Source organism: Zootoca vivipara, chromosome 1 (genome assembly GCF_965207765.1).
Source record: "Zootoca vivipara chromosome 1, rZooViv2.hap1.1, whole genome shotgun sequence".
Taxonomy (NCBI): domain Eukaryota; kingdom Metazoa; phylum Chordata; class Lepidosauria; order Squamata; family Lacertidae; genus Zootoca; species Zootoca vivipara.
Window position 1 is genome coordinate 114,020,713 of NC_142582.1, and position 27,362 is coordinate 114,048,074.

At 42.6% G+C, this 27,362-nt stretch overlaps 1 protein-coding gene across 2 annotated transcripts in view; it reads right to left on the reverse strand.

The window, feature by feature from the left end:
• The window catches only part of ITPK1 (inositol-tetrakisphosphate 1-kinase), a 129,301-nt gene extending 102,219 nt beyond the window's left edge, over positions 1-27,082 (reverse strand). The window contains exons 1-2 of one of the 2 annotated variants that reach the window (XM_035107068.3): positions 26,249-27,082; positions 26,027-26,155 (exon numbers count right to left, since the gene is read on the reverse strand). In XM_035107068.3, the coding sequence (XP_034962959.1) occupies positions 26,027-26,155; positions 26,249-26,262 (143 nt within the window). In that variant the 5' untranslated portion in view covers positions 26,263-27,082. The remainder of the gene's footprint in view (positions 1-26,026; positions 26,156-26,248) is intronic. The other variant, XM_088655265.1, reaches the window with a different exon arrangement.
• Positions 27,083-27,362: the final 280 nt, after the last annotated feature.

The following is a 27,362-nucleotide window of genomic DNA, read 5'->3' on the forward strand; positions in this document are numbered from 1 at the left end:
ACATCTGTCCTGCATGCAGAAGGACCCCAGCATCTCCAGGTACTAGTAGCTCTGCAAAGGTCCTGCATGAAACCCTAGCGAGCCTCCACCACCCAGTGCAGTTACCAAAAATCATTTTCCAATAAATTGTACAATAATTGTACATTTGAATATCTACTTGCCATTATTCTGACTATGCTTCTGCTTTCAGAGCTAGTTATTACTTACATTATTACAAAAAAACAGTAATAATTGAATGCAGTGACAATAATTTATGATAATAAAGAGTGGACACATAGTCCTACAGATACAACCGGCCCTTTGAGGGTGACCAAACTGCTGATGCGGCCCTCGATGAATTTGAGTTTGACACCCCTGTTGTATAGTGTGTATTGCATTTAAATTTTGTAAACTGCTCTGTAAGGAGCTATCCCAAAATACACGGTATAAAAGAAACCAACTCTTCTACAGTAGAAGTTGCTTGTGTCTGCTGGGGTGGGCAGGTGGACCCACCAATTTTAAATCAGCATTACTGATTTAGATTCAGAAAAATAGATTCTGGCTCATCTCATTCCAATAGGCTTTTCATGAAAATTACAGGTGAACTACATGTAGGGTCACTTAATCCTAAATCAAGCAACAGAAGGATTGCTATGTAGGTAAATGAAGTTGTTGGATGCCTCTAATATTTCCTAAAATCTTCTTTTACCCAAGGGAATAGTTTTAATTGATAGGTTTTAAGCATATTTATTGCATTCTGATCTTTATTTGTATTTTATTGCATTTTGATTTTATAGCCATTTTTGCCAAAAATGCTCAGCAGTACTGTATATTAATTTTCTAAATAAATAAATTTGCATATGCTAATATTAACTATTTTTAAAAAAGAAAAAAGGAAGGATAAGGACAGGAGAACCAGGGCATAAGCTGAAAACATTTCTTCGAACCTCTGTCAAGCATTTGGGGGAGTTGCTTTTACAGGTTTTAACATTTTATCCCACCAACGCAGCAAACTGCTTTTAAATCTAAACACAGGAAATGACTTCTAAGTGGCATCACAGCGGTCTCCAAACACGCCCACTAACTGCTACGCACACAAGAGCATGAGGAGAATAGTAGCAGATCAGACCAAAGGCCCATCTAAATCTAGCATTTTGTCCCCAAAATTGCCAGTCGGATGCCTATGCGACGGCTACATTAAATGAAGCTCATTTTAGCTACACAATGCAACTTTCCCAACAAGATTCTGTTTAGGTGGAGAACAACAACAGAAAATTTACCATTCGTTTTCAAATGGTTTTGTCAGTTCCTGCTCTGGTTCGCCAGAAGCGGCTTTGTCATGCTGGCCACATGACCTGGAAGCTGTACACCGGCTCCCTCGGCCAATAACGCGAGATGAGCGCCGCAACCCCAGAGTCGGTCACGACTGGACCTAATGGCCGGGGTACCTTTACCTTATACAGAGGTACCTCGTGTTACATACCGTCCCCCTTACAAATGCTGTGGGTTACGCGCTCCGCTAACCCCGAAGTAGATGCCCCTTGTTGTGACCTTTGCCCAGGGATGCGAGCGGTGACAGTGGGAGGCGCCATTAGAGAAAGTGCGCCTCATGTTACGAGCCGTTTCCTGTTACGAACAGACCTCCAGAACGGATTAAGTACGTAATACGAGGTACCAGTGTAGTACGTCGCAGCCAAGACTCAAAACATTTGAATTTTCAAAAGAAGATGTTGAAAAACAGAAAAGGGAAGACAAACTGGGGGTAGCAGGTTTATCCCGGTTCTACACTAGTTTTACGACTTCTCTTCGAAGACTTGGGAATTGTAGTTTGGCGCAGACTCTAAGATTTATGTTGTTGGCTTTCTCTATTCCCTCCATTCCAAACACAGAGAAATGGAAGGGGTTTCCTAGGGAGAACAAACAACTTTAAACAGTCTGCCTGTCTCTCTCTCTCTCTCTCTCTCTCTCTCACACACACACACACACACACACACACACACACACAGAGAGAGAGAGAGAGAGAGAGAGAGAGAGAGAGAGAGAATTAAATTAAAACTAGGTCCCATGTTGCAGATTGCAGTCAAAAGGAAGATCCCAGGTCAGATTTGCACCATGCAACTGAATGAATTTCCTTGGTGGGAAATTAAACAAGCTTCTTTATATACCTTTTGACACTTTCCGGTACTGCTGATGTGTGCCTGTGTGGGTCTCTAGAGACTCAACCCAGACACACTTACCTTGCAAGAAGTCTTAACAAAATGAATTTGTCTGCAAGAAAGTTTCAAATAAGAATAGCAATTCCCCAAGCATCTATGTACTGCAAATCTTACTCAAAGAATAAACAGTGTTAAGGGCTGGTTCTTGACATCCATGCAATGGTTTTTTTTTCTTCCACCTAACCTGACCTTCCATCCCAGAGGACTGTAGGTACAACTGCCTGAACTGAACCAAATATAGTAAACACAGTATGTAGAAAATCCTACTGTGCCTTAGGGCTTATCCATGTGTGTATTTTCTTAAAGGTCTGACCCTGTTCCTGTCCCCCCACCCATAAAATGTTCTGTCCAACAGCCTGTGATTATTTAGTGGAATATAGGTGCTTATATAAGAGCAGATTGAAGGCTCCAAGTTGTGCCTCTCGCCATCTGCCAGCTTTTTTCTTCTTTCTCCTACTGCAGGGGGATCACTAGGCTAAAGAATCATAGGATTATAGAGTTGGAAGGGACCACAAGAGTCATCTAGTCCAAGCCCCTGCAATACAGGAATATTTTGCCCAACGTGGGTCTCGAACACATGACCCTGAGATCAAGAGTCTCATGTCAACAGACATGTTTTGGTAGGCATCACATTAGAAGGTTTAGGGAGGGCATTCCATATTTGGGGTGCCACTGCTAAGAAAGATCTCTCCCTTGTTACTGAATAAAAGAGACAAACTCAATCTTCATCAATTTGGGCAAGACTAAGGAGCTAGTCTTGTGTGAGGAGCTACGCAGTGGGTGCTAAAGAAGCTGAGCTCTTTTTGGAAGGGCATCAATTGGGGATTGCCCAAACTACCAAAATGGGTGTGGCCAAGGGGGGGTCTACACCTTCTCAATCCAGCATTAAGTCTTTTCCTTCATGTTTTTGCTTCATACTCAGAATGCGCAAATTTTAATTCAAAAATCGACCCTGCTGATCCTTTGATATAGGATTAGCCTCCATAGGCTGAAGCAGCTAAACCACCTAAGGCAATTTCTTCATTCAGTTAAGATTCATTCCAAAGTTAGGTGATTTGGTCACAATTCGCACTCCCCCCCCCATTCCATGCATTATAGAATCATAGAACTGTAGAACTGGAAGAAACTGGAAGTACTGTAGAACTGGAAGGAACGATATAGTCCAGGCATAGGCAAACTCAGCCCTCCAGATGTTTTGGGGCTACAACTCCCATCATCACTTGCTAACAGGACCAGTGGTCACGGATGATGGGAGTTGTAGTCCCAAAACATCTGGAGGGCCGAGTTTGCCTATGCCTGATATAGTCCAACCCTCAGCAATGCAGGAATCTCAACTAAAGCATCCATGACAGGCCATCCAACCTCTGCTTAAAAACCTCCAATGAAGAAGACACATCCCATATTTATTTCATATTTTATTTTTGCATTTATATCCCACTTTCCCTCCAAGAAGCTCAAGGTGGCATGCATAGCTCTGCTCCTCCCCACTTAATCCCCACAACATCCCTTTGAGGTAGGTTAGGCTGAGAGAGTGTGACAGGTCCAAGGTCACTCAGTGAATCTCATGGCTGCGTAGGGGTTTGAACCCTGGTCTCCCAGGTCTTAATCTAGCACACTAACAAATGTATCCCACATCAGTATAATAAGCTAAATTTCCATGAAGTCTGCTACTATATAGTACACATGTGTTTGAAAGGGGAAGCCCAAAGAAATGCTGATCTGCCATTAGCACAGCAAAGTACGGGGTCCAGACCATTTTAAGGAACAAAACGGAAAATGACATGTTTGCAAACCACAAGCGCCTTTAAGACTCTGAGCACTCACCTAAAACAAAAATGAAAGTGAATTGTGCTATCCAAAGCTAAAAGAAGTCAAAACACACCCTAAAGCTGCTGAACCAAAATCTAATTCTAACAACAATACATGTTAAATTGAACAAGAACAAGGTATTAACTTGATCATGTTTGATTAAACAGAACTTTGTCTTCAGTGGCTCATAATCTCTGTCATTCGTCAGCACAAAAACTTATGGGATTTCACAGAATTGTAGAGTTGGAAGGGATCCTGAGGGTCATCTAGCCCATTTGCATCAAGATGAACTTCTGTTTCATATACAGCAGGCATCCCCAAACTGCGGCCCTCCAGATGTTTTGGCCTACAACTCCCATCAGCCCTAGCTAACAGGACCAGTGGTCAGGGATGATGGGAATTGTAGTCCAAAACATCTGGAGGGCCAAAGTTTGGGGATGCCTGATATACAGTTCCGTATATGAGGCTGAGGGGTGGAAGTTGAAGCCGTGTGTGTGTGTGTGTGTGTGTGTGTGTGTGTGTGTGTGTGTGTTATAATGCAAAAACAAGCATAAAGCAAAATCATCACAGAAAACAGGTATGAAACATCGAAGCAGAGATGAAAAGCAGGGAGGGCAGAGACATCAGTAATACATTCCAGACTAACCGCAATCCTAGGTGTCTTTTAAAAAAAGAAAGCTATATACTGGTTCTCTAATCAGTCTGTGGCTAACCTTCCAATTGAGTCCTAAGGGAAAACAAAAAGGTGGATGATTCACTGTGTACTACAAACACCAAATGTTCGTGCTCCAACAGGTCAAACGACTCTCTCATTCCAAATGTTAGATCTGAAAGAGCTTGGAAGGGCCACCACGGACACAGCTGCAGTGAAGACACAGTGTCCTCCGTTGAAATTTTCCATTATTACAAGGAGAGGTATTGGCAGACCAATTTAATATGAATCACGGTGCCCTATAAAGACAGCCAAAGAAGGGCAGATTGTCCAAAACGAGGGCCTTCAACTGCATGCGGCATTCCACTATACAAGTCGTAAAACATCTTCACTGCTCCCAGGAAAGTATCAGAAACGTGGATTCAGAACTTCCTGCAATCCAAATGTCATTTTGGTGAGCATTTGGTGCCGGCATACACCAAGCTGCCAAATCAAAGCCAAATAAAAAATACAGAGCATTTAATGGTGTTTAGACCCTAGGACAGGGGTAAGCGATGTGGTGCTATCCCAAAATGGGCGGGTGGCATTTTAGATACTTCCTTTCTTCAGAAAATAATTAACTGAGATACTTGTTGGAACAGTCCGACCCAGAGAGGTTTTGCTATATTAAATAATACTTTATCCGATGTTCAAGACAAAAACATGTGTGTTAAACTTCCATTTGTTCTGGGATGTTTTTTTTTAAAAAAAGGGAACAGCAGAAATTTCAAAAGAGGATTAAGGTTAGCGTTACAATAACAAGCCTCAGGCTTATGCCCCCCTGCAGCCTTATCTGACACGGCCACACGGAGTTTAGAAACCTTTGCTTTCATTTTAGGTCAGTCACAGCTTGCTGTGTCTAAAGATGTAAAATTTCCAGAAATTCTGAAGCTATGGGAAAAGATGGGGTTTTTCCCTTGAGAGGTTTGGAAAAAAACAGAATTTTTTTTGAGGAAAAATTGAAAAATGTGCCATACTTCAAAGAAAACAAAAAACAAAACGAAAGAATTGCACCATTTACGGATCAAGTCACTTTGTTACTTTTAGGAACATAAATATTAGTGAAATAATCATGCATGGTACAAATTAAAAGTTCCATGGCGCCTTCGTTATACACCTTTAGGCGCCACAAAAACGTTCCTCTTTAACCAAGCCTTTGGTTGATTTGATTGACATCCTAAGCACTTTTAAAATGTGCGGGGGGGGGGGTTGGGTGGTTGTTGTTTTTGTTTTGTACTTTGTGGTTTTACACTCTGATTTCGTCCTGTGAATTGCCCTGAGACTTGTGTGTGTAGGGCGGTGTATTCTCAATAATAATAATAATAATAATAATAATAATAATATTTTAATTTTGTTGTTACAAATAGAGATACAAGCTACTGAACACAAAGGGACCTGTAGCTTCTGGTTTTGCCAATCTGTAAGGATCAATAAAAAAACAGAAGAAGTCACTAACATTAGAGTAAAGAAAAATGTTATGTATTATTATTATTATTATTATTATTATTATTATTATTATTATTCTGAAAACTATTATGCCTTCCGTAGCATTAAGCCACCATACCATCAGCACAAAGATGTCTACCTGTGTGAGAGGACTTCTGCTCTCTCTCCCCCCCCCCAAATTCCCCTCCCCAGGCCTTCCGATTCTAGCTGTGTCATCCAAACCCAAACGAAACAGGGTTAACCTTATGGTTTGTTGAAGCAAGTCAACTTCAAATCAGAGTTTATGAAGCTGGTTTGTTTCAACAAACCAAATGGGCATAGCCGTGGGGGCAGGGGGGGATAGCTGCCCCCCCCAAAAAATTAAAAAATCAATAAAAATACATAGCAAACTGAGGTTCTGCCCCCCCAACAAAAATCCTGGCTACACCCATGACTAACCATAGTTAAAATTAACTGCAATTCAGGATGAGAACGACAAGCTGCGTTTTAGACAAAACAGAAGCAGCAATTTCCATTCTCCTCATAGCCATACCAGAGAAGGAGGACGGGGAGCGCACGAGCCCAGCACTCATTCTCGTTATGTCAAAATGCAGCCTTTGGCTTATGGGAAAAGGATACACTTATAGCAAATTGTGGCCAAATTAGTCACAAGACCATAGTTGTGAGCTGGCCAGAAATGTGACATATGTCTGAAACTGATGATCTGGGGGCTGAGGAACAGGGTGGAGGAGATTGTAGAAGGCCATATTTGAACGTGTCTCGGTATCTTGATGGCTGCGAAGTTTCAACATGCCAATTGCAAGCTGAAGAATCCCTCGATGCTTCTGGTAAAAGAAATCTCCCACAGACTCTTAAGTAATTCTATGAATTTAACAGAATTAGTCATAAGCTCACAGCTGTGAGCTGTCCAGTTCAAGGATAGCTCCTCTTTCCAAACTTGACAAAAGCACATGAGATGTGGCATGTATGAAAAGCTGATCGAGAAGAGCAGGGTTGGGTTTTGGAAAGCCATATTTGAACATACCTTGATGGTTGCAAAGTTTCAACGTGTAAATTGCAAGTTACAGAATCTTTCAATGCTTTGGGAGGGGGGGAAACTCCCAGAGTCTTATGTAATTCTATGAACTTCTTCTTGTTACTGAATTATTCAGAATAATTTTGTTTATGCTTCTGAAAGAGTGCCTTGCAGCAAATAATTCAGCACTGGGCCAGAACAATTCTTGTAGAATTCTGTCAGGACCTGTTCCACGGTTGATCGAGAGATATCTCTGTGTGTAGACAAACTGTCCCTTTTGGCACAAACGTTGTTTGAAACAAAAACATTAATGAGAATTAGTGAGCCAGTTGAGGTTTTGAATGAGGCAGATGGAGGACTAGAGGTCTCTAAAACACCTTATTTATCCAAGACCATCCTGTCCCTGGATTCCTTAATGGATCTGTTAACAACCCCAATCAAGTATTATAAATATCTTAAGTTTGAGAGGGTTAAGAATCTGATAGGGAATTATGTATGCATTCACTTGGGCTATCTTTAAATCTCGCCACAGCCACTATCTTGAAACTCAACACTATTTTCTTCCACTACCACACAGCAATTTCCGACTTCTGCATTTACAGCTAGCAAGATAAAGTCAAGGGGGGAAATATTGCAGGTCCATGCCACCAAAAATGGCTTCAGGTCACTTTTATAAGCACTGAAGAAACGAGAAAGAGAGAGAGACAGTATCTGGAAAAACTGTTGTTACTACTCACATTTCTTTTTAGTAGCTAAAAGCCTCTTAGGCCCTCAGCTATTAGTGAAGATGCAAAGTTCATTGTTGTTTTATGACCCCAGAAGGTCGTTAACTTGTGGTGACTAAGTCTTCAGCAAGAGTCTAACAGTCATGGTCAAAATCACCTTCACACACCATCTGGAGCGTAAGACGTGTGCAACTGCGGACATGTTTAAGAGCGTAACCCATTTATACCAAGGTGAACAGAAGGTAGCTCCCCTGTGCAAGAGCAAATATGAATGAAATGAATGATTAGCCGTCAAAAGGTGCAGTTGGAGGCCTCGATAATCTAGCCTATTGGCACTGGGGCCCATGAAAATGGCAGATTCAAAAGCACCCGAAAGATGCTAGTGGTCAACACTAGTGGTACTAGTGGTCAACAGTCCTAAACTCACTCCATCTGAAGAATCTTAGCTGGCACAAAACCATCGCGCCTTCCTAATGGCAGAACTGCTGGAAGTTATTGTAGCACAAACCCTTATCTTATCCATTTTCATTTCACCTGAATGTCAGAGGGATTGACTAAACTTCCTTTCATTTAAGACACTGTCGTTCAAAAGTCTCATTCTTGAACCTTATCAGAACAATTAGCCAGAGACATTCCGGTATAGTGACGCTTTGCTTATAGATAAAGGGAAGACTGGCGGCGATTTACAGTGCTGTGGCAACTATACGAAAAAATTATTGATATGGCCAGTAAATGAAAAACTTAGTCATAGTTACCCTATGACTAACAGGAACCTCCTGGAAGATTGCAGTGAAAAAAAGAAGCTCTGTCTCAGAAACACAAGTTTAGAAAAGTAGAATGTCAGCCTTGAATCATATGGTCCTTCCCCTCTCAAGTGTGAATTCACCCCAACAGCTTTTATCAACAGGTTTTTGCTTTTGACTAGGATTGAAGCTGGTTTCAAGTCTTTGGTGGAAATTAAGGTTAGGAGAGGAGGAGCACAAAATGCTGAGAACCTAAGAACATCTTCAGATCTTCCTTGGACAAGAGAAAGGACCCAACTTGTCCCACATTTTATTCCCACGGTAAGAGCAGGAAGTTGAACCAGAGGGACCTCTTGGGCCTGATCCAGCAGGGATCCGTTTAAGTGCACACAGTGGCCCACTAAATGAATATGGTAAGCCCACAAAACAAGACAGTAGCCCTCTTCTATTCCTGTTCCCTAGCAAATGGTAATTAGATATTTTATTCATTTGTTTTATTTTAAGCACTTATATACAGTGGTACCTCTGGTTAAGAACTTAATCCGTTCCAGAGGTCCGTTCTTAACCTGAAACTGTTCTTAACCTGAGGTACCACTTTAGCTAATGAGGCCTCCCACTGCCGCCATGCCACCTCCGCACAATTTCTGTTCTCATCCTGAGGTAAGTTGTTAACCTGAGGTACTACTACTGGGTTAGCGGAGTCTGTAACATGAAGCAATTGTAACCCAAGGTACCACTGTACCACTTTTTAAAATCAAACGGGTTTACAAAATTTGTATATAAAAACAATCCAGTCGTACCTCAGAAATCGAACAGAATCCGTTCCGGAAGTCTGTTCAACTTCCAAAATGTTTGGAAACCAAGGCGCGGCTTCCGATTGGCTGCAGGAAGCTCCTGCAGCCAATCGGAAGCTGCACCAGACATTTGGGTTCCAAAGAACCTTCGCAAACCGGAACACTCTCTTCCAGGTTTGTGGCGTTCAGGAGCCAAAATGTTCAGGATCCAAGCTACGACTGTGCAATAAAAAGCATAGGGGGGAAAAGTTAAAATCGGAAACCAGGTACGGTAACTATCATGGAAAGATGTATTCTTAATTGCCTGCACAAGCCTGTTGGACCAGGAAAGTTTTCAGCAGGCATTTAAAAGTTGAAATAGAAGATGCCTGCCGAATCTCTGTTAGTGGAGTATTCCACAGTACTGGGCTGATGACACTAAAGACTCAGTTTCTTGTTGTTGTCAAACGAGGAACATCAACTCATGAAATTGTCGCAATGCTCCTGCAGATAATATCAGTGATCGAGCTGGAATATAAGGTTTCAAGCAGTGCCTTAGGCATAAGGGACACATATCTATGCCAGGAATTGTTGTTTGCTTCCTCCGTGTGCTGGTGGAAAGAAGTGAAACAGGCCAAAAGGATGCGATCAAGATATAGTATACCATTAACTTTGGTTAACTGTCATGTGTGAATGAGGACAATGTCCTCATTTTGAACTTGGATGCCCATAAGCCCTCACCAGCTGGGACGGAAACTGGGTGAAGCTCACAGGGTTCTGGTGGGAATAAAATGTCGCTCTGAGCTCGAAGAGGGGAAGATGGCATGGAAAGACTAGGGGTGGGGGGGGGGGACTCTATGCCCTAGTACTTAAGCCGAATGCCACCACTGCTTCCTCTACCTACCAGTAATTGCAACATAAAGCCTTGGCTCTCTTGTTCCATCTTCAGAACCAATGTGACTAACACACATCCAGTATGTATGGGCTACCAGGTATTTTGCAGAGGGCTAGCATATGTACATTTTATGATCTAAAATGGCTTCCTTAATCAAGATCTGTATTCTTTCTACCCTATCTAGTAACTTGAATGACTATTATTATTATTATTATTAAAAAATGTTTCCATCATGGGAAGAATTACTTCAAACATCAAACACAATTTCTGGGCGATGGGTCAGGAAGAAATCTTTTAGCTTCTCCAAGACACTGAACAATTGTCTGCTAGGGAGATGGACAGAAGACAACACAGCAGCAGCAACAGTAGTACAGTAGTATAAAAAACAGGTTCGATTTTTGTGCATATTAAATTACAGGTGAAACTCGGAAAATTAGAATATTGTCAAAAAGTGCATTTATTTCAGTAACGCAACTTAAAAGATAAACCAATATATGAGATAGATGCATCACATGCAAAGCAAGAGATGTCAAACCTTTATTTGTTGTAATTGTAATTATTTGTCGTTAGGCGAGTCAATTATAAATGGAATGTAATTAATGAAATGTAATAGCAATGTTTATTTTTGAATTATTTTAACTATTTGTTTTATTACTGCGGAATTTCCAAAAGAAAGCATTTGTAAAAATTGAAAGAAAAATAAAAAATAATAAGTTGCATTACTGAAATAAATGCACTTTTCGACGATATTCTTATTTTCCGAGTTTCACCTGTACCATCTCTTCTGTTCAAATGAAATGGGTGACACTCCAAGTAATTTGCGTTACTTAAGTCAGTTTGATCATCTAGTTATAAATTCATCATAGGGCAAACATTTTTTTAAACTGCCTAGTGAGGAAAATGGGGAAACTTAAAATGAAACACCTAAACCGCAAATTTTTAAAATGCCAATTCGAGTTTCCAGATGCCTTTCTGGAACTTTTCTAACACAGGTTAGAAGCAATAAATTTGGTTTTTTTTAAAAGTTTATAACACAGTTACCAGATTTAATCAACTGAACTCAATAAGTTTGCTCAGTTCAAAGGGGGGGGAGCAATGGGAAAGATGCAGCTCAGGCGAACCCAAAAGCACCATCGCCACTGTTGCATCATAAATACTCAAATAATTATCTCCTGCAGGATATTGCTGTCACCCTGACTCTAGAGACACCCACACACGGACATTGCTTCAGATTCTTCAGGAATGAACAACATGCAGTTAGCTGAAAATATCTCCCAGTGCAACACATTATAATACCATTCTTTGGTTTCAGTGGGGGCTGGGGGGACAAAGCATCCCTCCACCCCTGACTGCAATTTAATTATTCTCATGGGTTCTATGAACGCACTGGTTGGATTCTTAGGAACAGATTAGGGGCCTATAAACTGAAAGCGAGTATTTGCATTAAATCACAGAATGCAGTGAGTGCAAAAGCTGTTTGTTTTTGCAAAGCAAACATTTGAAGTGATTTTGCCCGGTATTCAATGCGCCAAACAAAAACTAGAATGTAACTTCGATTAAATAAAGAGAACCTCCATAAATACATTCTCCAACATATACTTTATTTAAAGTACTTTTCATTTACGGTAATTGCAACAGGCAGGGAGTGAGTATGGAGGAGAGAAAAGGGAAGAGAGAAGAGAGTTTTAAGCATTTTGTTTTAAGGGCTTACATACTTATGGAGGGAACTGTCTATTGACTCTGGGAAGAAAACCAGGCTTCGGTTTTGATCAAAAGCTAGAAGGGAACATCAGACAAATAACTGGATAGCTCCCAACAGGTCTCTGCTTGCATGGCTGCAGCAAACTGACCTTTGACTATTTGCTGTTGGGCTATTACTGTCAGGAAGCTCCTTCCTGATGTTCAGTCGAAATCTCCTTTCTTGTAACTTGAAGTCACTGGTTCGAGTCCAACCCTCCAGAGCAGGAGAAAACAAGCTTGCAGGAGAAAACAAGCTTGCTCCATCTTCCATGTGACAGCCCTTCAGATATTTGAAGATAGCTATCATCTCTCCTCTCAGTCTCCTCTTTTCCAGGCTGAACATACCCAGCTCCTTCAAGCACTCCTCATAAGGCTTGGTTTCCAGACCCTTGATCATCTTGGTCGCCCTCCTCTGCACATGTTCCAGCTTGTCAACATCCTTCTTAAATTGTGGTGCCCAGAATTGGACACAGTATTGCAGGTGTGGTCTGACCAAGGCAGAATAGAGTACAGTCATACCTCGGGTTAAGTATGCTTCAGGTTGAGTACTTTCAATTTAAGTACTCCGCGGACCCGTCTGGAACGGATTAATCCACTTTCCATTACTTTCAATGGGAAAGTTCGCTTCAGGTTAAGTACGCTTCAGGTTCAGTACGGACTTCCAGAACCAATTAAGTACTTAACCTGAGGTACCATTGTAGTACGATTACCCCCTTGATCCTGACACTGACCATTGATGCAGCCTAGAATAGCAATAGTTTTTATTGCTGCTGCATCACCTATTTCACATTAGAGATGGCAGACATGAAAGTTAAGGAGCATCCTTGGAAAAGAGATGTAAATAAACCAACAGCCTAGATCTGAACTTTACATTCCTGACTCCTCGCCCTGCACATTTTCCTGTTTAAATGTTACTTTACCACTCTCCTGTAGATGCCAGAGGTGCACACAGAAAGGATTTCAACTTGGAACCATGTACTGTAAAATAGAATCCTGCCAAATATACCAACCAGGGGTGATGAAAATGAAGAATATGTTTCATTATCATGTCAGCAACAGACATCATGGTGGGAGCTGGCCAAGCAAATGTGGAGTTATGTTGGCAGAAAAGAAAAATACATTACAGGAAAAGGTTCCTGTGCCAACTCTCTCCCACTAAACAATGTCCATTGTGCAAATGTGTACATACAAGGGGACAGGCTAATAAGGAAACAAGCACTTCAGAGTAAGTAAAAAAGCAATGAAAATAATTGGTACAATTCCACTAGAGCCTTCTATCCCACAACTCCTTGTTGTGTTAATGCTCAAAGGATTGTGAAGAGCAGATGTTGGCAATGTTGTACCCTCAAGATAGTGTTGGGCGATGGAATTTGGAGTCCAACAACTTCTGGAGGGGTGCCATGTTCACTACTCCTGGTACAGAGAAATTAGAACTGCACTTGTTTGCCTAATAGCAAAAGTATTACTTAACACCGATTTATTAAATGCATACAACTATCTTGTTTATTATTGATCTAATACCACTAATTAAATGCATATAACTATCTATTTGTGTTTTGATACAAGTTTGCTCCATAATTATGAACCATGGGTTAGTGTTACATGCAAACCAGGCCTACGCCTAAAGCTAACCCAATAAACTGAAACAAAGACTCTCTTATATATATCTTTAAATTAGAGCAGGTTGATAGACGCACATATGGTTTGAGACAGAATCACTAACTCAACAAAGGCTTTTTCTAAAACACAATTCTTGCCGATGGAACTTGTTTGATAAGCTTCAACATGTTTAAAGTCTGATCCTAAGCAATATTAGGCACACTCAACCCCTTTGAAATCCACAGGTGGAAGATGCAAGCCCTTTTAGGAGAACAATAACCCAAAAGCAGAGGGGGGATGAGCAGCTGCAATGGCTGCTACTATTCCTCCTCACCACTAGGGGGCAGAAGTGGCTGATGGACTGGCAGTCAGGGAAAATGAGTAACTTGTACAGCAGCCAATGTGCTCCCTCCCTCCGTTTTCACCAAAAGGTTCAGTTCAGAGCTCTCACCTGACCAGGAGCCATGAGCCTTTGACTGAAAACAAAGACCCAGCAGGAACTTCCAGAGTTGTTACTTCTCTTTACTACCATGGCAATTTTGGAGTTTCTAGGCAGTCAGAATTAGCTTGTGGTACACAAGGCAATTCCTGTCTACTCCAAACCCACCCTTACATTGCCTACATTAAGAAAAAGTCCAGAAAACTAAATGCCAACTCAAAGTAGACCCACTGAAATTGACGGGCCTAAACCAGTCGTGTCTTTTCATTTCAGAGGATCCACTAGATACAGCCCCATGTGACTGATTTACTCAAGTCCTGGTTGCAGGCTTCCTAGAGACATCTGGTTGCCCAATGAAAATATCAGGATATTGGACAAGATCCAACAGAGCTCTTCCTATGTTCCTAGTCCGGAGGGTTCCTTTTTCACTGATGGAATCACCACCAAATCTGAATTGTTCCTTTTTGTCGGTGGATTTAAACAACAACCTTTGAGGCTCCAGACGACAAGATGGCTTACCATCTTGCTTGCAAGCTTCCAATAGCTTCCCCTGGTTGGCCGCTGTGAGAACAAACTGCTGGACTCCTGTCTGGTTCATCAGGGCCCTTACCATGTCTTTAATCCCCAGCATGGTGATAATGTCACGATTAGATAAAATATAGTCCTTTATTACATGCCATTCAAGTACAAGAACTTCATTAACCCTGATGAACTATACTGAACTCTAAGGAAACCAAAGTTGCACTGCCTTATCCGGTTGTGCAATGTAATTTTTTTTACCCACATACATGGAAAAGATTAGCATCTTTAAACAAATAAGTAGCAGCTACTAAGATATTTTAAGAGGATTCCTGCAGTTACTTTATCCTAACACGGAAGGACCAGTTACCATCTATTTTTTTCCGCACACTATATGAATGAAGTACAAAACACTATATTTCAAAACCTTAAGTGTTCAGGTACTCTGCAAACCTTCAGTTTGAGTAATGATCTGAATGTTTGTGTTATGGCTGCAGGAAGAGCTAAATGATTGCAGGATCACTAGAGTGATTTTGCTCATTCTCAATAGACAAGTCCCAGAGGGTGGTTGCTTCTGATCTCCATGGGACTTTTTCTACAATGCCAGATTCCAAAGAAACAAAAGCCTCATGGAGACTTTCTGTACAGGTGAAACTCGGAAAATTAGAATATTGTTGAAAAGTGCATTTATTTCAGCAATGCAACTTATTATTATTTTTTCTTTTTCTTTTAATTTTTACAAATGCTTTCTTTTGGAAATTCCACAGTAATAAAACAAACAGTTACAATAATACAAAATAAACATCGCTATTACATTACATTAATTACATTCCATTTATAATTGACTCGCCTAACGACAAATAATTACAATTACAACAAATAAAGGCTTGACATATCTTGCTTTGCATGTCATGCATCTATCTCATATGTTGGTTTCACCGTTTAATTTGCATTACTGAAATAAATCACTTTTCGACAATATTCTAATTTTCAGAGTTTCACCTGTATTTCACGCAATCCCTTAAGCATGCATTAGAGATAGTATCTGCAAAAATAAATAAATCACCTTTCCTATTTCTTATAGACATCTGCTAACCATTCATGCCAAGTAAAACCTAACAACTGTTACCTGAAGAAGTAGAAAACCCGATCTGCAAGCCAGATTCACCCCAGGATTTCAAACTCTGGTTAAAGCTGACCATGGTTGGCATTAACTTTGATGCAGGGGCAATACTCATGAAACAGTGGTGAGGAATTGAGGAAACCATGCAGGAAAGAGAAGGAGGGAACTTACAAGGACATAAACATTGTCCTGGTTTGCACATACCACTAAGCCAAACTTATGTGAATGAGTAAACCAGTGGGTACACAGAGCAAAAACCACAGCTGCTACATTCCTCCCCCAGTTCTGCTACATTACCCAGAGCTAAGTCATGGTTTCGCTTAGCAATATGTGCAAACCAAGACCCATGATACGCCTTGCTCCAAACTCGCCATGAGTATAGCCAAGGTTTGTTTTTGACTTATTGCTAATGGTTTGTTTCAAGTGAAACAAACTATAAGCCCAGGCTCACATGCAACACTTAGCTCCAAGGAGAATGGAAACAGCAGGACCAAGAGGAGAATGAAATAGCTGCAATTTTCGCTTTGTATACACCAACACTTATTCACTTGGGCCAAGCCATAGTCTGAGTTAATGCTACATGCAAAATGCACCATAGTGTACATACTGTACAGAATGCTATACTTCTCTTACCTTTTCCCCAAAGCTATGGAACCACTTTCCCCTACATACTAGACAAACCTGAATTTTAGGAGGAAGGCAAGAACTCTTTATTGTGAGTCATTTCCTGCAGATGAGGCTAAACTGGCAGGTGGCCTGGATTTCAACAACAAACACGCCAACCTTACACCAACCACATTGATGTTAAGATCTAGATTTCAGTGAGGTAGGACAACAGGTCAAAAGAATATGGGACAGCATTTGTAGATTCCTGTATCAGACAAGAACCTGAGACACCAGGATTCAAATCCCCACTTGGACATGATACTCACTGGGTGACCTTGGGCCAGTCACTGGCTCTCAGCCTAAGCTACCTTAAAGGGTTGTTGTGGGAGTTAAACAAGGAGGAGGAGAACCACACACATCACCTGGAGCTCCCTGGAGAAAAGGTGGGGTAAAAATGCAATAAGTAAATATGTAAATGGGCTGCTCCATAAGGTAACTGGGATTCTCCACAAAGGCACAGGCCATGACACACTACGAGAAAGCAATTAAATTCAGCATTTGGAATGCAAGTTTACTATCCATGGTGTGTATTCCCACTGGATGCAAGAAGCTAGCGTAATGCAGACACTGTTAGCTCTCTCACTTATCCTTTGTCACAGAATTTTTAGAATTTCATATTCAACAGCACACACTTAGTTCTTGGCATTGCATAATGCCAACAGCTCACTGTCTGCTTGTTGCAGGCTGTAACGCAATATGCTCCTTCCTCCAAAAGAGAAACAAAAGGGCTAAGGAACATTATATACTCATGGCATATAAAAGCTATTTGCAGACTTTTATGGAGAGAAAAGGGCAAATCTAAAATATTCCAACCTATTTCTTTGCCTTTACGGACAAACCTGTTCTGTGGCCAAGTTAAGCTAGTTCATTTATACAATGTGGTCTTATATGAAGCAACGACAGAATGTTTAACAATATAGAAAGGTACCCCGGAAGCTACCTTATTCAGGCATCAGACCATTGGTCCATCTAGTTTCCTTAGTACAGGATCAGGATTTGAGTCGGGGGGGGGGGGTCCTTTCTCAGTCCTATTTAAGATGTCAGGGAACTGAACCTAGAATCTTGCACTTGAAGAAAAGGGTTTATTATCGTTCAGCAGCAGAGTGTATAGCTCTGCATGCAAATTAATCTGGGTTCAGTCCCTTACATCTTGAAGAAATTATGCAAGTTGGTGTTGACAATACCGAGTTAGATGGATCAATGGTCTGATTTGGTATAAGACCAGTTCCTAGGTTTCCTGTGCAAAGCATGTGCCCTACCACCGAGCTATGGCAGATGTATATGCTAATGGAGCAGTCAGCAACTGAGGGCCTGTGTCTCAAATCTGGCCAGCTGACCCTATGCTCTCATAATGACTACAGAGAAAATGTTCCATTCCGACTAAGCACACAATGGCTAGTTTCAAGAGGAAGGAGGAACAGAGACTCAAGTTTTTTCCCCTTGCAGTTTCCCTCTCACTCTCGGCACATGCATGACATCAGTCTGTAACTTTCACCCACATCCACCTGCGGTGATCTGGCTAACGTAGGCAAGAGAGCAGAGGAAGAAGAGAAATGGAACGTGCCCAGCAGTGCACTGGCTTCACATTCAGTTCAGATATGGAGGCAGCAAAGCTTCTGAATATCAGCTGCTGGAAACTGCAGGAGGGGAGAGCACTCTTGTGAACAGGTTTTCCAAGGGCACACCTGGTTGGCCAGTGTGAGAGAAGGACGCGGGACTAGGTGGTTCTTTGGTCTGATCCTGCCGGCTCTTCTTTCGCTCCGCTTGCAAACAGATGGCTTTTCCAAATGCTTCCCCACCAAAAGTGCACCAACCCCAGCAGACGTTGAAAGGCTTTGGCCTGCCTATTTGAAAGCTTTCCTTAGAGAGGTGAGGAAAGAGCTGCCCCCGTGTTAAACCTATTGTACTTCAGCTCCCAAATTAGACTGTAACGTAATAGGTTTCAAAGAGTCGTCATCTCTGCTGCAGAGATCTTGCTTTGTCACAATTCAAAAGAAGGGAGGGATACAGAGGGAAATTAATCCATGCTAAGTGTAGTATATTGCAGTGCTCTTTCTCAAAATGATCCCCCTTACCCCACCTTTTTTTAAAAAAATAAATAAATCAAAAGTTACGTCTTTGAAATGTTTGGGACAGGGTATTGCCTCCACAGGTATTCTGGGATCGTCCCCCCCTTAGACTCAGCATAACTAATCCTTAACTAACCACATGGTGCCAACACACCACCCAACATTAATTCCGTAGCAGACAATGCACAAGTCCCAACCATTTTGGGTAGGTGAGGGTGTTAAGGAACAGCCACCACAGTGCCTTTAAAAAAAATAAAATTTAAAAATTATACACAAGGAACTAAAGGTGGCACGATACTTTATCCGCACAACAACCCTGTGAAGTAGATTAGGCTAAGGCAGCATTCTTCAACCTTCAAGTCTCCAGATGTTTGTTAGACTACAACTCCCATCATCCCTGGCCATTGGCCAAGCTGGCAAGGAATGATGGGAGTTGCAGTCCAAAAACATCTGGGCACCCAGAGTTGAAGATCACTGGGCTAAGAGATAGAAACCGATTTCAGCATAGCTCACATCTGAAGTCACACCGGTAAGGCTGAGGTGAAAAGCTAACGATTTCAAAATTGTATACTATCAACAGATTACATGAAGCCAATAAAGGAAGGTTTTCACTGAACTCTTAAAGCAAACTTCAGGGCAAGCTGCACTAAACTCTAGGAAATGAAGTTTCAGAGAGATTTGCATATTTAAGTGTCTGTTATTTATATTCTCCTTGTTTGCTTCTGGAAACACTGCTATAACACTAGCATACCAGTGGCAAATGTAATTGTTGCATGAGCATAGAGCTGTTCTGTATACAGCAGATGAAAGACTTCAGTAATATGTTTAAGGGCTGGCGATTAGAAAGGATATTTTTGACTGGTGTCAGCTGCCCTGAGCCTAGTTTTGACTGGGGAGGGCGGGGTATAAATAATTATTATTATTATTATTATTATTATTATTATTATTATTATTATTATTAAAAAATAACATATAATTTGAAAGGGGCAGTGTTTAACAAAGAGCTTCTGCTAGCACAAGAGTTTCTGCTCGCACAACAGAACTTCTCCCTCTCCTCATGCCCTCCCCAAATCTGTTCACTCCCCAAATCTGTTTCGGGGAGGACCCAGAATAGATGGGGGGTGCGGGGAGAAGAGAGGAAGGGAAAGTTCCGCTCGCACAGCCAAAAGTTGTTCAGATAGTGGAACTACTTCATTGGATACCCCCCCCCCCAAAATATTGATAGGCTGCACAGCCCTCACATGGCGATGTATGATAAAATGAGATACTGTATATTTGTAATGCTCTTCCCTTCGTCTGAAAAAAAGTCATAACTTTCAGCAGTGTGGGGAAAATCAACGAACCACAGATGAGATGAGAATAATGACAGGATGATGGTGTCGTCACATGGTTGCCCTGTAAAATGTGAGCAAAGTATGACAAATCCATGCTAACCACTCGGCCTGGAACCCAACTCTCCAAAATCCATTTCCAATTCTCTACCTACTGGCTCTCCCTTCCGGATAATTTGAGCTCAGAAGGCACTAACACCAAGAATTAAACTCTTAGCGTTATGATGCCGGCATTATCAACAAATCTTAGCGCACCAGCATAGCAAAACATTTAGTAGTACCATTTCATCCCTACCTTTTAATATAAAACTTGCAAAAATCTAATTAACAGCTAGCACAAGAAACCTCACAGTTCTTAAAAACCTAGTTAAGGCAAATACATTTATCCAATCTACAGCTCATACTCGAGTATTAAAAAGCATCCTAGGGAACAAGAGCTGCTGTTCTTAAACTGTTCTTAAATGGGCTTAATTTTTACTTTGGAATCAAAAATAAACTCTTAACTGGCACGTGGGAAGCACCTGACAGAGAAAAAACACAACTATCTAGTCTCTGCAAGTTCAGGGTGGAGGGGGAAAGTTAATGAGAATTCCTGGGAGGATATGCAATATACTTCATAGCTATAAAAAAGCTGATTAATGCTGCAGATTGTAATTGGTCTAATTTCTAATGCTTGGCATCTTGTCCCTAGTGTTCTGCACACAATGTGCAATAATTTCTAATCCAGTTTCTATCATATACAAGATTCCAATAAATGTTTTATTACTAATTATTTTTATTTATTTATAAAGCTATTTATAAAATGCAACGTCAAGGAGGTATACAGTGAACTCGTAGAACTTTAAAATCTTAAACTTGCAGTACTTATTTATAAAGAAGACTTATATACCGCAACATCATTTTTTAAAAAAATCATAACACGTTCATAACCATGCAAATATACAATAAAAGCCACATACAACATATTAAAAAATCATCAGCCAATTTTTTTTTACAGTAGATGCTCTCTTAATTGTCTGCGTAAACCTGGCAGCATAGAAAGGTTTTCAGCAAAGGTTTAAAAGTTAAAACAAATGGTGCCCGATGAATCTCTATTGGGTAATCAATAATATACAGAACAAATGACCAACACTGAATCAGATCAATTCTCTAAAAACAATTGGCAAACAAATAAATAAAAATAGAGGGTAGCCTATTAAAAAGCCATGGTGGGAACTTTTCCAGCTGAAGAGCGGGATATAGATGCTTTGGAAAAATAAACAGAAGTCCAACTTTGGTTCCTTATGCACAATTGACAAAAGAAAACTGAATCTCCGGAAAGAAAGAAAAAAGTTCTCACTCTAATAAGGAATGGTGATGAGCTGAGAACTTTTTAGCCATCCCTCCTACTTCCACTGGAGGGGGTGAACAGAGTGGCAAAATTCCACCCTTCTCCCATTCGCCCTCCAATTCCAGCAGCATGGAAATGAGCAACCAATCACACACTCTGAGATCCCTACCGATATGTGCCTCAAGGTGTCTATCACAGCTACAATTGTCACTCCAAAGGTACAGCCATCATCCTCATGGAGCAGTCGATCAGTGCATCTGGCTGTTAACCAGAGACAGCTATGGGCAGGATTCCTGCATTGCAAGGGGGTTGGACTAGATGACCCCCAGGATCCCTTCCAACTTCCAACTCTACGATTCTATCAAATCAGAACCGGAAGCTGCAATCGACAGGCTGCAACAAAATATTCCTACTGTCTGTTCCCCCTTCTCTGCGAGAAGAGGGCCAACACACAATATCATGTTCCATATGACTGGCTGCTCCCCAAATCCCATTGATTTCTCCTCTCAGCCAGTTCATCCAGATTGATTGCCATGGCGACAAGTCCTGATTTGTGCATGTCAAAGCCCCTGCAAGCTTGCACTTGGGAATGCAACAGTTGGCTATGCTGCAGTTTTGCAGAGATTATCTACCAAAACACATTTGTAATAAATAAAAATTCAGCGTAGACATGTGCATGTTATACTTCTGCAAAGATTTGGAAAGAGTAGAGTATTAATCAAAGAGGTCATACGACCTCATTGAAAAGTTTCCCCAACTGTGTATCAAAATTGCCTCCATTATTATTTTTTAAAGAGCCTTCTCGGGTAACTTTTCGGGTAACTAAGCTAGTGAGGCTGCTATCGTATTTCCATGAGGAGCTCTCTCTTTGTCCCTAAATTTTCAGGTGCTTGAGGGGGAAACACCAGAGTTGTCAGTAATGTTTTACTTACATAACACTTCCTGGTATGAAGAACTTGACTTTACAGTTCATATCTCCGATCTTCCCTACTTAAGAGATAACGAGACTGACAAAGCGGCCTGCTTATTCCTGAGAATTTCGTGACTTCAGTAGGAATTTCAGGCTGGGCCTCCAACCAGGTCAGGAGGTATATATCCAATACTAACATACAGTACCTTTCTTAGATTTTCTATTGCACGTGTTTACAGAAACGAGCAAGGCTCAAAATCACTTGTGACATCAAGCCTGAAAATGCTCTGCAGATGCAGATCGATCGTTCCTTCACAACCTGCCCTGCTTCTCCTCCATAGCAATCTGGAACCCAAAAGCAGCCTGGGAAGAGGAGCTGGTGGTGACAGAAGTAATAGGGAATAAGAGACCATAAGAAAGAGCACTAGTCAGCTTTGGGGAAGTAAGATGCAATGGAATCAGGAGTCATGCTGAAGATGCAGATGTTGGGTGGCACTGGTCAACTTGTATTAAGAAACATGGCTGCCTCTGAAGGTGGAGACAGAACCCAGCCATTATAGCTAGTAACATACTGTACTCATGACCCTAAAAGAATTGTGTTGATTGGCATTAGACTGGGCTTTCAAACCATGATTTGGAACCAAGGTTTTGACGTGGATCTCCAAACCATGGTTTGGGGCAATCCTGGTTAAATCAAGCCATATTTAACCATAATATATATGTAACATATATATATGTAACATATATATATATATATATATATATATATATATATATATATATATATATATATGGGGACCCAGGTGGCGCTGTGGTTAAACCACTGAGCCTAGGGCTTGCTGATCAGAAGGTCGGCGGTTCGAATCCCTGTGACGGGGTGAGCTCCCGTTGCTTGGTCCCAGCTCCTGCCAACCTAGCAGTTCGAAAGCACGTCAAAATGCAAGTAGATAAATAGGAACCGCTACAGCTGGAAGGTAAACGGCGTTTCCATGTGCTGCTCTGGTTTGCCAGAAGCGGCTTTGTCATGCTGGCCACATGACCTGGAAGCTATACGTCGGCTCCCTCGGCCAATAATGCGAGATGAGCGCGCAACCCCAGAGTCGGTCACGACTGGACCTAATGGTCAGGGGTCCCTTTACCTTTAAGCTATCGTTACAGTAAACGATGGAAGGGGTGGGGGTCATTCATAAGAGGGAAAGAAGGTGCAAAAGAACCCACAGTGTGCTGCTCCCTGATGACCAAACCATAGTTTGGAAATTAGGGACTGTGACATCTCAGCTGAGCAAAATAAGGGGCTCGTGCAATCACTCTCAATGTAAGTTACATGAGAACTGCTCAGAGACTGGAGAAAACCCTACCTACACCTTGATGAGATGCTTTGATACAGGACAAAGAAACATACTGGACAAATTCTAATAAATGGTCAAACTCAACTCATAATATATTCAGCAAGGGGCTGGGGCTAAATGGGGTTTGCTATCTCCCCCAGCTAAAAAAACAGGTGGGAATTGTGGAAGAATTCGGGCAGCCACAACGCAACTTTGCATCAAATCTACCATTAACTAGCAGCCAGGGGTGCAGGGGTGCTCCAGCAATGTCTGAACTAGTAAGTTATTTTCTCAGTACCAAAATATGCACCCTGTCTATCTTATTAAGTGTGAGATTCCTGTTACTTTGGGTACTAATTCTAAAATTCCACTCTACCACTGCCTCGTTGTCATGCCTGCCCCTTGCTACTGTTTATTAGATGCAACTGTCTGGGGTTCAATTGCTTTCCCATGTTACGGGGGCTAAACACATAATGGGAGTTTGCAGCACTCCTTGCAAAGTAATCGGACCCACGGGCCTTGCTATATCTATATCTGGAAAGGGACGACTTTTCCCCAGTCTGCTCGCCATCGCTACAGGCCAATGGGGCTGGATATATACTGTACTGCATATACCGTACTATTCAAACTTGTCTTGTGCTGCACTTGCTAAAAAGGCTAAGCACTATTACAAGCACCAGCCTGAAAGAGATGAAAGAACCAGATGCTAGGTGGACCAAGAGTCTGCCTCGATATAAGGCAGCTTCCAGTGTTTTCAAGTCCACATCATTAAATGTTTACACTTAAAACAAATAAAAAGAAAGGAAAGGGCTCTGTCTGAAATCCTGGAGAGTACACAGCCTTCCCAATCTGGTGTCCTCCAGCTGTCTTAAACTACAACTCCCAAACATGCTTGACGCTGCCCATTCTGGTTGGGGCTGACAAGGGTTGCAATCCAAAACATGCAGAACACTGGGTTGGTGCAGGCTAGCATAGACAGTACCACACTAGATGGACCAATGGTCTCATTCAGCATAAGGCAAGTATTTCTATGTTCTAGGACATGTCGAGTTGCGTAAGTAACCCAAAAGGCTTTCCTTCGACTTGGGAGGACATAAAATTCCTTCAACATACTGAAGGCACTCTGCTCACACAGCTAGGATCTGCTCAGGTTCCCAGATGTTCACATCTACTTGAATATCTTCCCCTCCATAAACTTGCGATACAGCAGGAGGGGGAACAACTCCCACTACCCCCAGCATTTCGCCATGGCCTTGAAAAAAGCACTGAGGAAGTTCATGCATTGCATTTTGAGACAAAAAGACTTGGAGATACTGCTTAGACAGTATAGTCAAACAGATGAAATCTCTCCCCTTTTTTTGTTAAAGGAGCAAAGAAAGTACCCTTGGATTAGCAACACGGTCAGAATGTTGTCTGGGTGTTTAAGAATAAAGACTTGATTGTTCTCGCTTGCTTTTAACTTAAAATATTATCTGGAATATTTGATTTGGGGAATTCAGGTCAAGACAAGGGTAATAAGCAGCACAGAACAGTGGCTGAATAGCAGAAGTCATGGAAAACAGCCACCTTTGAAAAACAACTTCTAACAACTGGCAAAAAAATAAATAAAATAGTGTTTAACCATTCAAGAAGTCTCCCAAATAGCCGTATGAAACCCCCCACTGTCTTCAGCGAGACCACTATATAACTCAACCTTGCGTTATATACCAAGACAATCGGCTCATTCATTTATTCAGTTCTTAGTAGCATGAACCATTATGTTACCATTTTGGTTCTCAAGCCAAAGCAAGAGCCTGTCTTGCTTTCCCCATTAATAAGTCCTAGACGTCTTTGAACAGGAGCATGCAAATGTAGGTTTAATCGAACTCCCAAAGAAGCAAAGCAAAGAGAGACCCTTAAGTGCATTTCACATTCTTTAGGTTTCTGCAAAAATACTGTTGCAACATTTAGGCCCATCTTGGCTTGAGAGAGAACCCTTTCCACGGCTGCACTTTCCAAGGGAGATGAGGCTGTCGCTGCAAAAAGATGCTTGGTCCAGGAAGGCGAAATTGAGTGAGGCAGTGTGTTAGTTATTCAGATGTATGTGGCTCGCTCTATTAGAGAGCATACCAACATTCTGTCATTTTTGCCTATTCCAGTGTTTAGGAAACTGCCTTGGTGGACCAGTTTACCTACGAGAGCCTTTACGCCGCAGGAAATTCACAAACAACAACAAGCGTGGCTGAAACTTTCCTCAATATGTTATTCAGAAACCTTGCACATGTCTACATAATCCCCAAAGCCGCACATTATACCCCATCTGTTTTTGGTGAATCAGGAGAGGGGTGGTGGGGGTGGAGGAAGCCAAGCAAATTATAAGCTTTTCACATCATTGTGGCTTTGGGCACTTTTCCTTTTCCTTTTCTTCACCTTGATCAGGGTGTTGTTATGATTTGTAAGACTGGATTTCCCAACTGGCAATTACCGAGGTTCTAAGCCAAGCTGCACTGTGCAACTGCTCCTTCAATTTGCTAACCAGAGGATGATTAAGGAGCAAGAGGCCCGTCACATCAACATCCTCGGGAGAAGGGAGGGATGCTCAAGTGCCAAGTTAAAGAAGAGTCCCAGAGAAAAGGGAAAGGAAGGTTCTTTGTCACAAACACACGCATAGCATAATAAACCGCCGATCCTCGCTCCTTACCTGCAAAGCTCTGCAAATGCCTGGAAATTCAGCTTCTTGATTTTCTTCTCGCTCAGCCAATAGCCAACCCTTTTCCCTTTCAGAAACGTCTGCATCTTCCCTTCCACTTGCACCCCGGAGCAAGTTATTCTTTTGAAAAAAAGAAGAAAACGAGCAGAAGGGTGCGTGCGCGTCGGGAAAGGAACCCCGTATGCAAAAAGAAAAAAAGATGCAGGCACTCACTTGGAAATCTGCATATATCTCTATATATGCACGCGCGTGTCTGTCTCTACAGGACGCCCATTCAGTCTTTCTCGGGTGCCTGGCACTCTGGAGGGGGGGGGAGCGGAGGGCAGGTCTCTAAGCTTCCTGCTTCACATCTATTTGGGATTTCGCTCCTTTTAAGCAGCAGGACTCCTGGAGAGGGAGGCGGGGATGGCCAGGGAGGGAAATCTCTCAGCAGCCATCCGGAAACTTCGCCCCGCCAAAGGGCTTCTTGCAGGGCTCAGATCCAGCACCAGCAGCAGCAGCAAGTTGGGTGCAACCCTTTTCTGCAGGCCCCTCGGCGGCGAGGCGAATCCCGGAAGGCTCCGAGGCGACGGGAAGAGGCTCTCCGGCTTCTCTTTCCTCCCCTGTCCGTTTTATAATGGAGCAGGCGCCGAGGCGGAGGCGGAGGCTAGCTGCTGCTTGCTTGCTTGCTTGCTTGCTTGCCGCCGCCTCCCGCCTCCCAGGAGCCGCGATGGCCCGAGGCGGCGGGAACCCGAAGCCGGACGGGAAAGACCCCCGGGCGAATCTGGCGAGTCTCCGGAGCCTCCTTCGTGCGCGGCTGCTCTGCTCGCTGCTTGCAAAGCCTTCTCCGCCTGCCCGCTATTCGCCACCGCCGCCGCCGCTTCCACTTCCTCCCGCGACGCCGGTCTCCTCCTCTCGCCGCCCCCGGCCAGCAGCGAAAGGTTGGGGGGCGCCGGGAGGACACGCCCTCAAGCGGGGGCTCAGCGGGGCCGGAGAGCCCGGGGACGCGGCCGGCCTCCGCAAGGGGAAACCAGCTCGCCTCACTTCGGATCGACGTCGCCGAAGCCAAAGGGGGAAGGAGAAGGGAAAGGAAGGAAACGGGGCCCGGGAACCGACGGCGCCGGCAGGGGGCAGCGCTGCGCGGACAGCGGCAGCCGCCGCGTGCAGCTTCCTCGGATGAAACCCCCGCGGAGGTCACCGGGGGTCGCAGACTTTTAAAAGACCCCGGTGCCTCCCCTCGACGCCTCTGCGGAGGGTTCCTGTGTTCTGCTTGCCCCCCCCCCACGGTGGCGAGGGTGCCTCTGAGCCCGTGCAGAGCGGCTCTTCTTCTCCCACTGTGGCAGGGCAT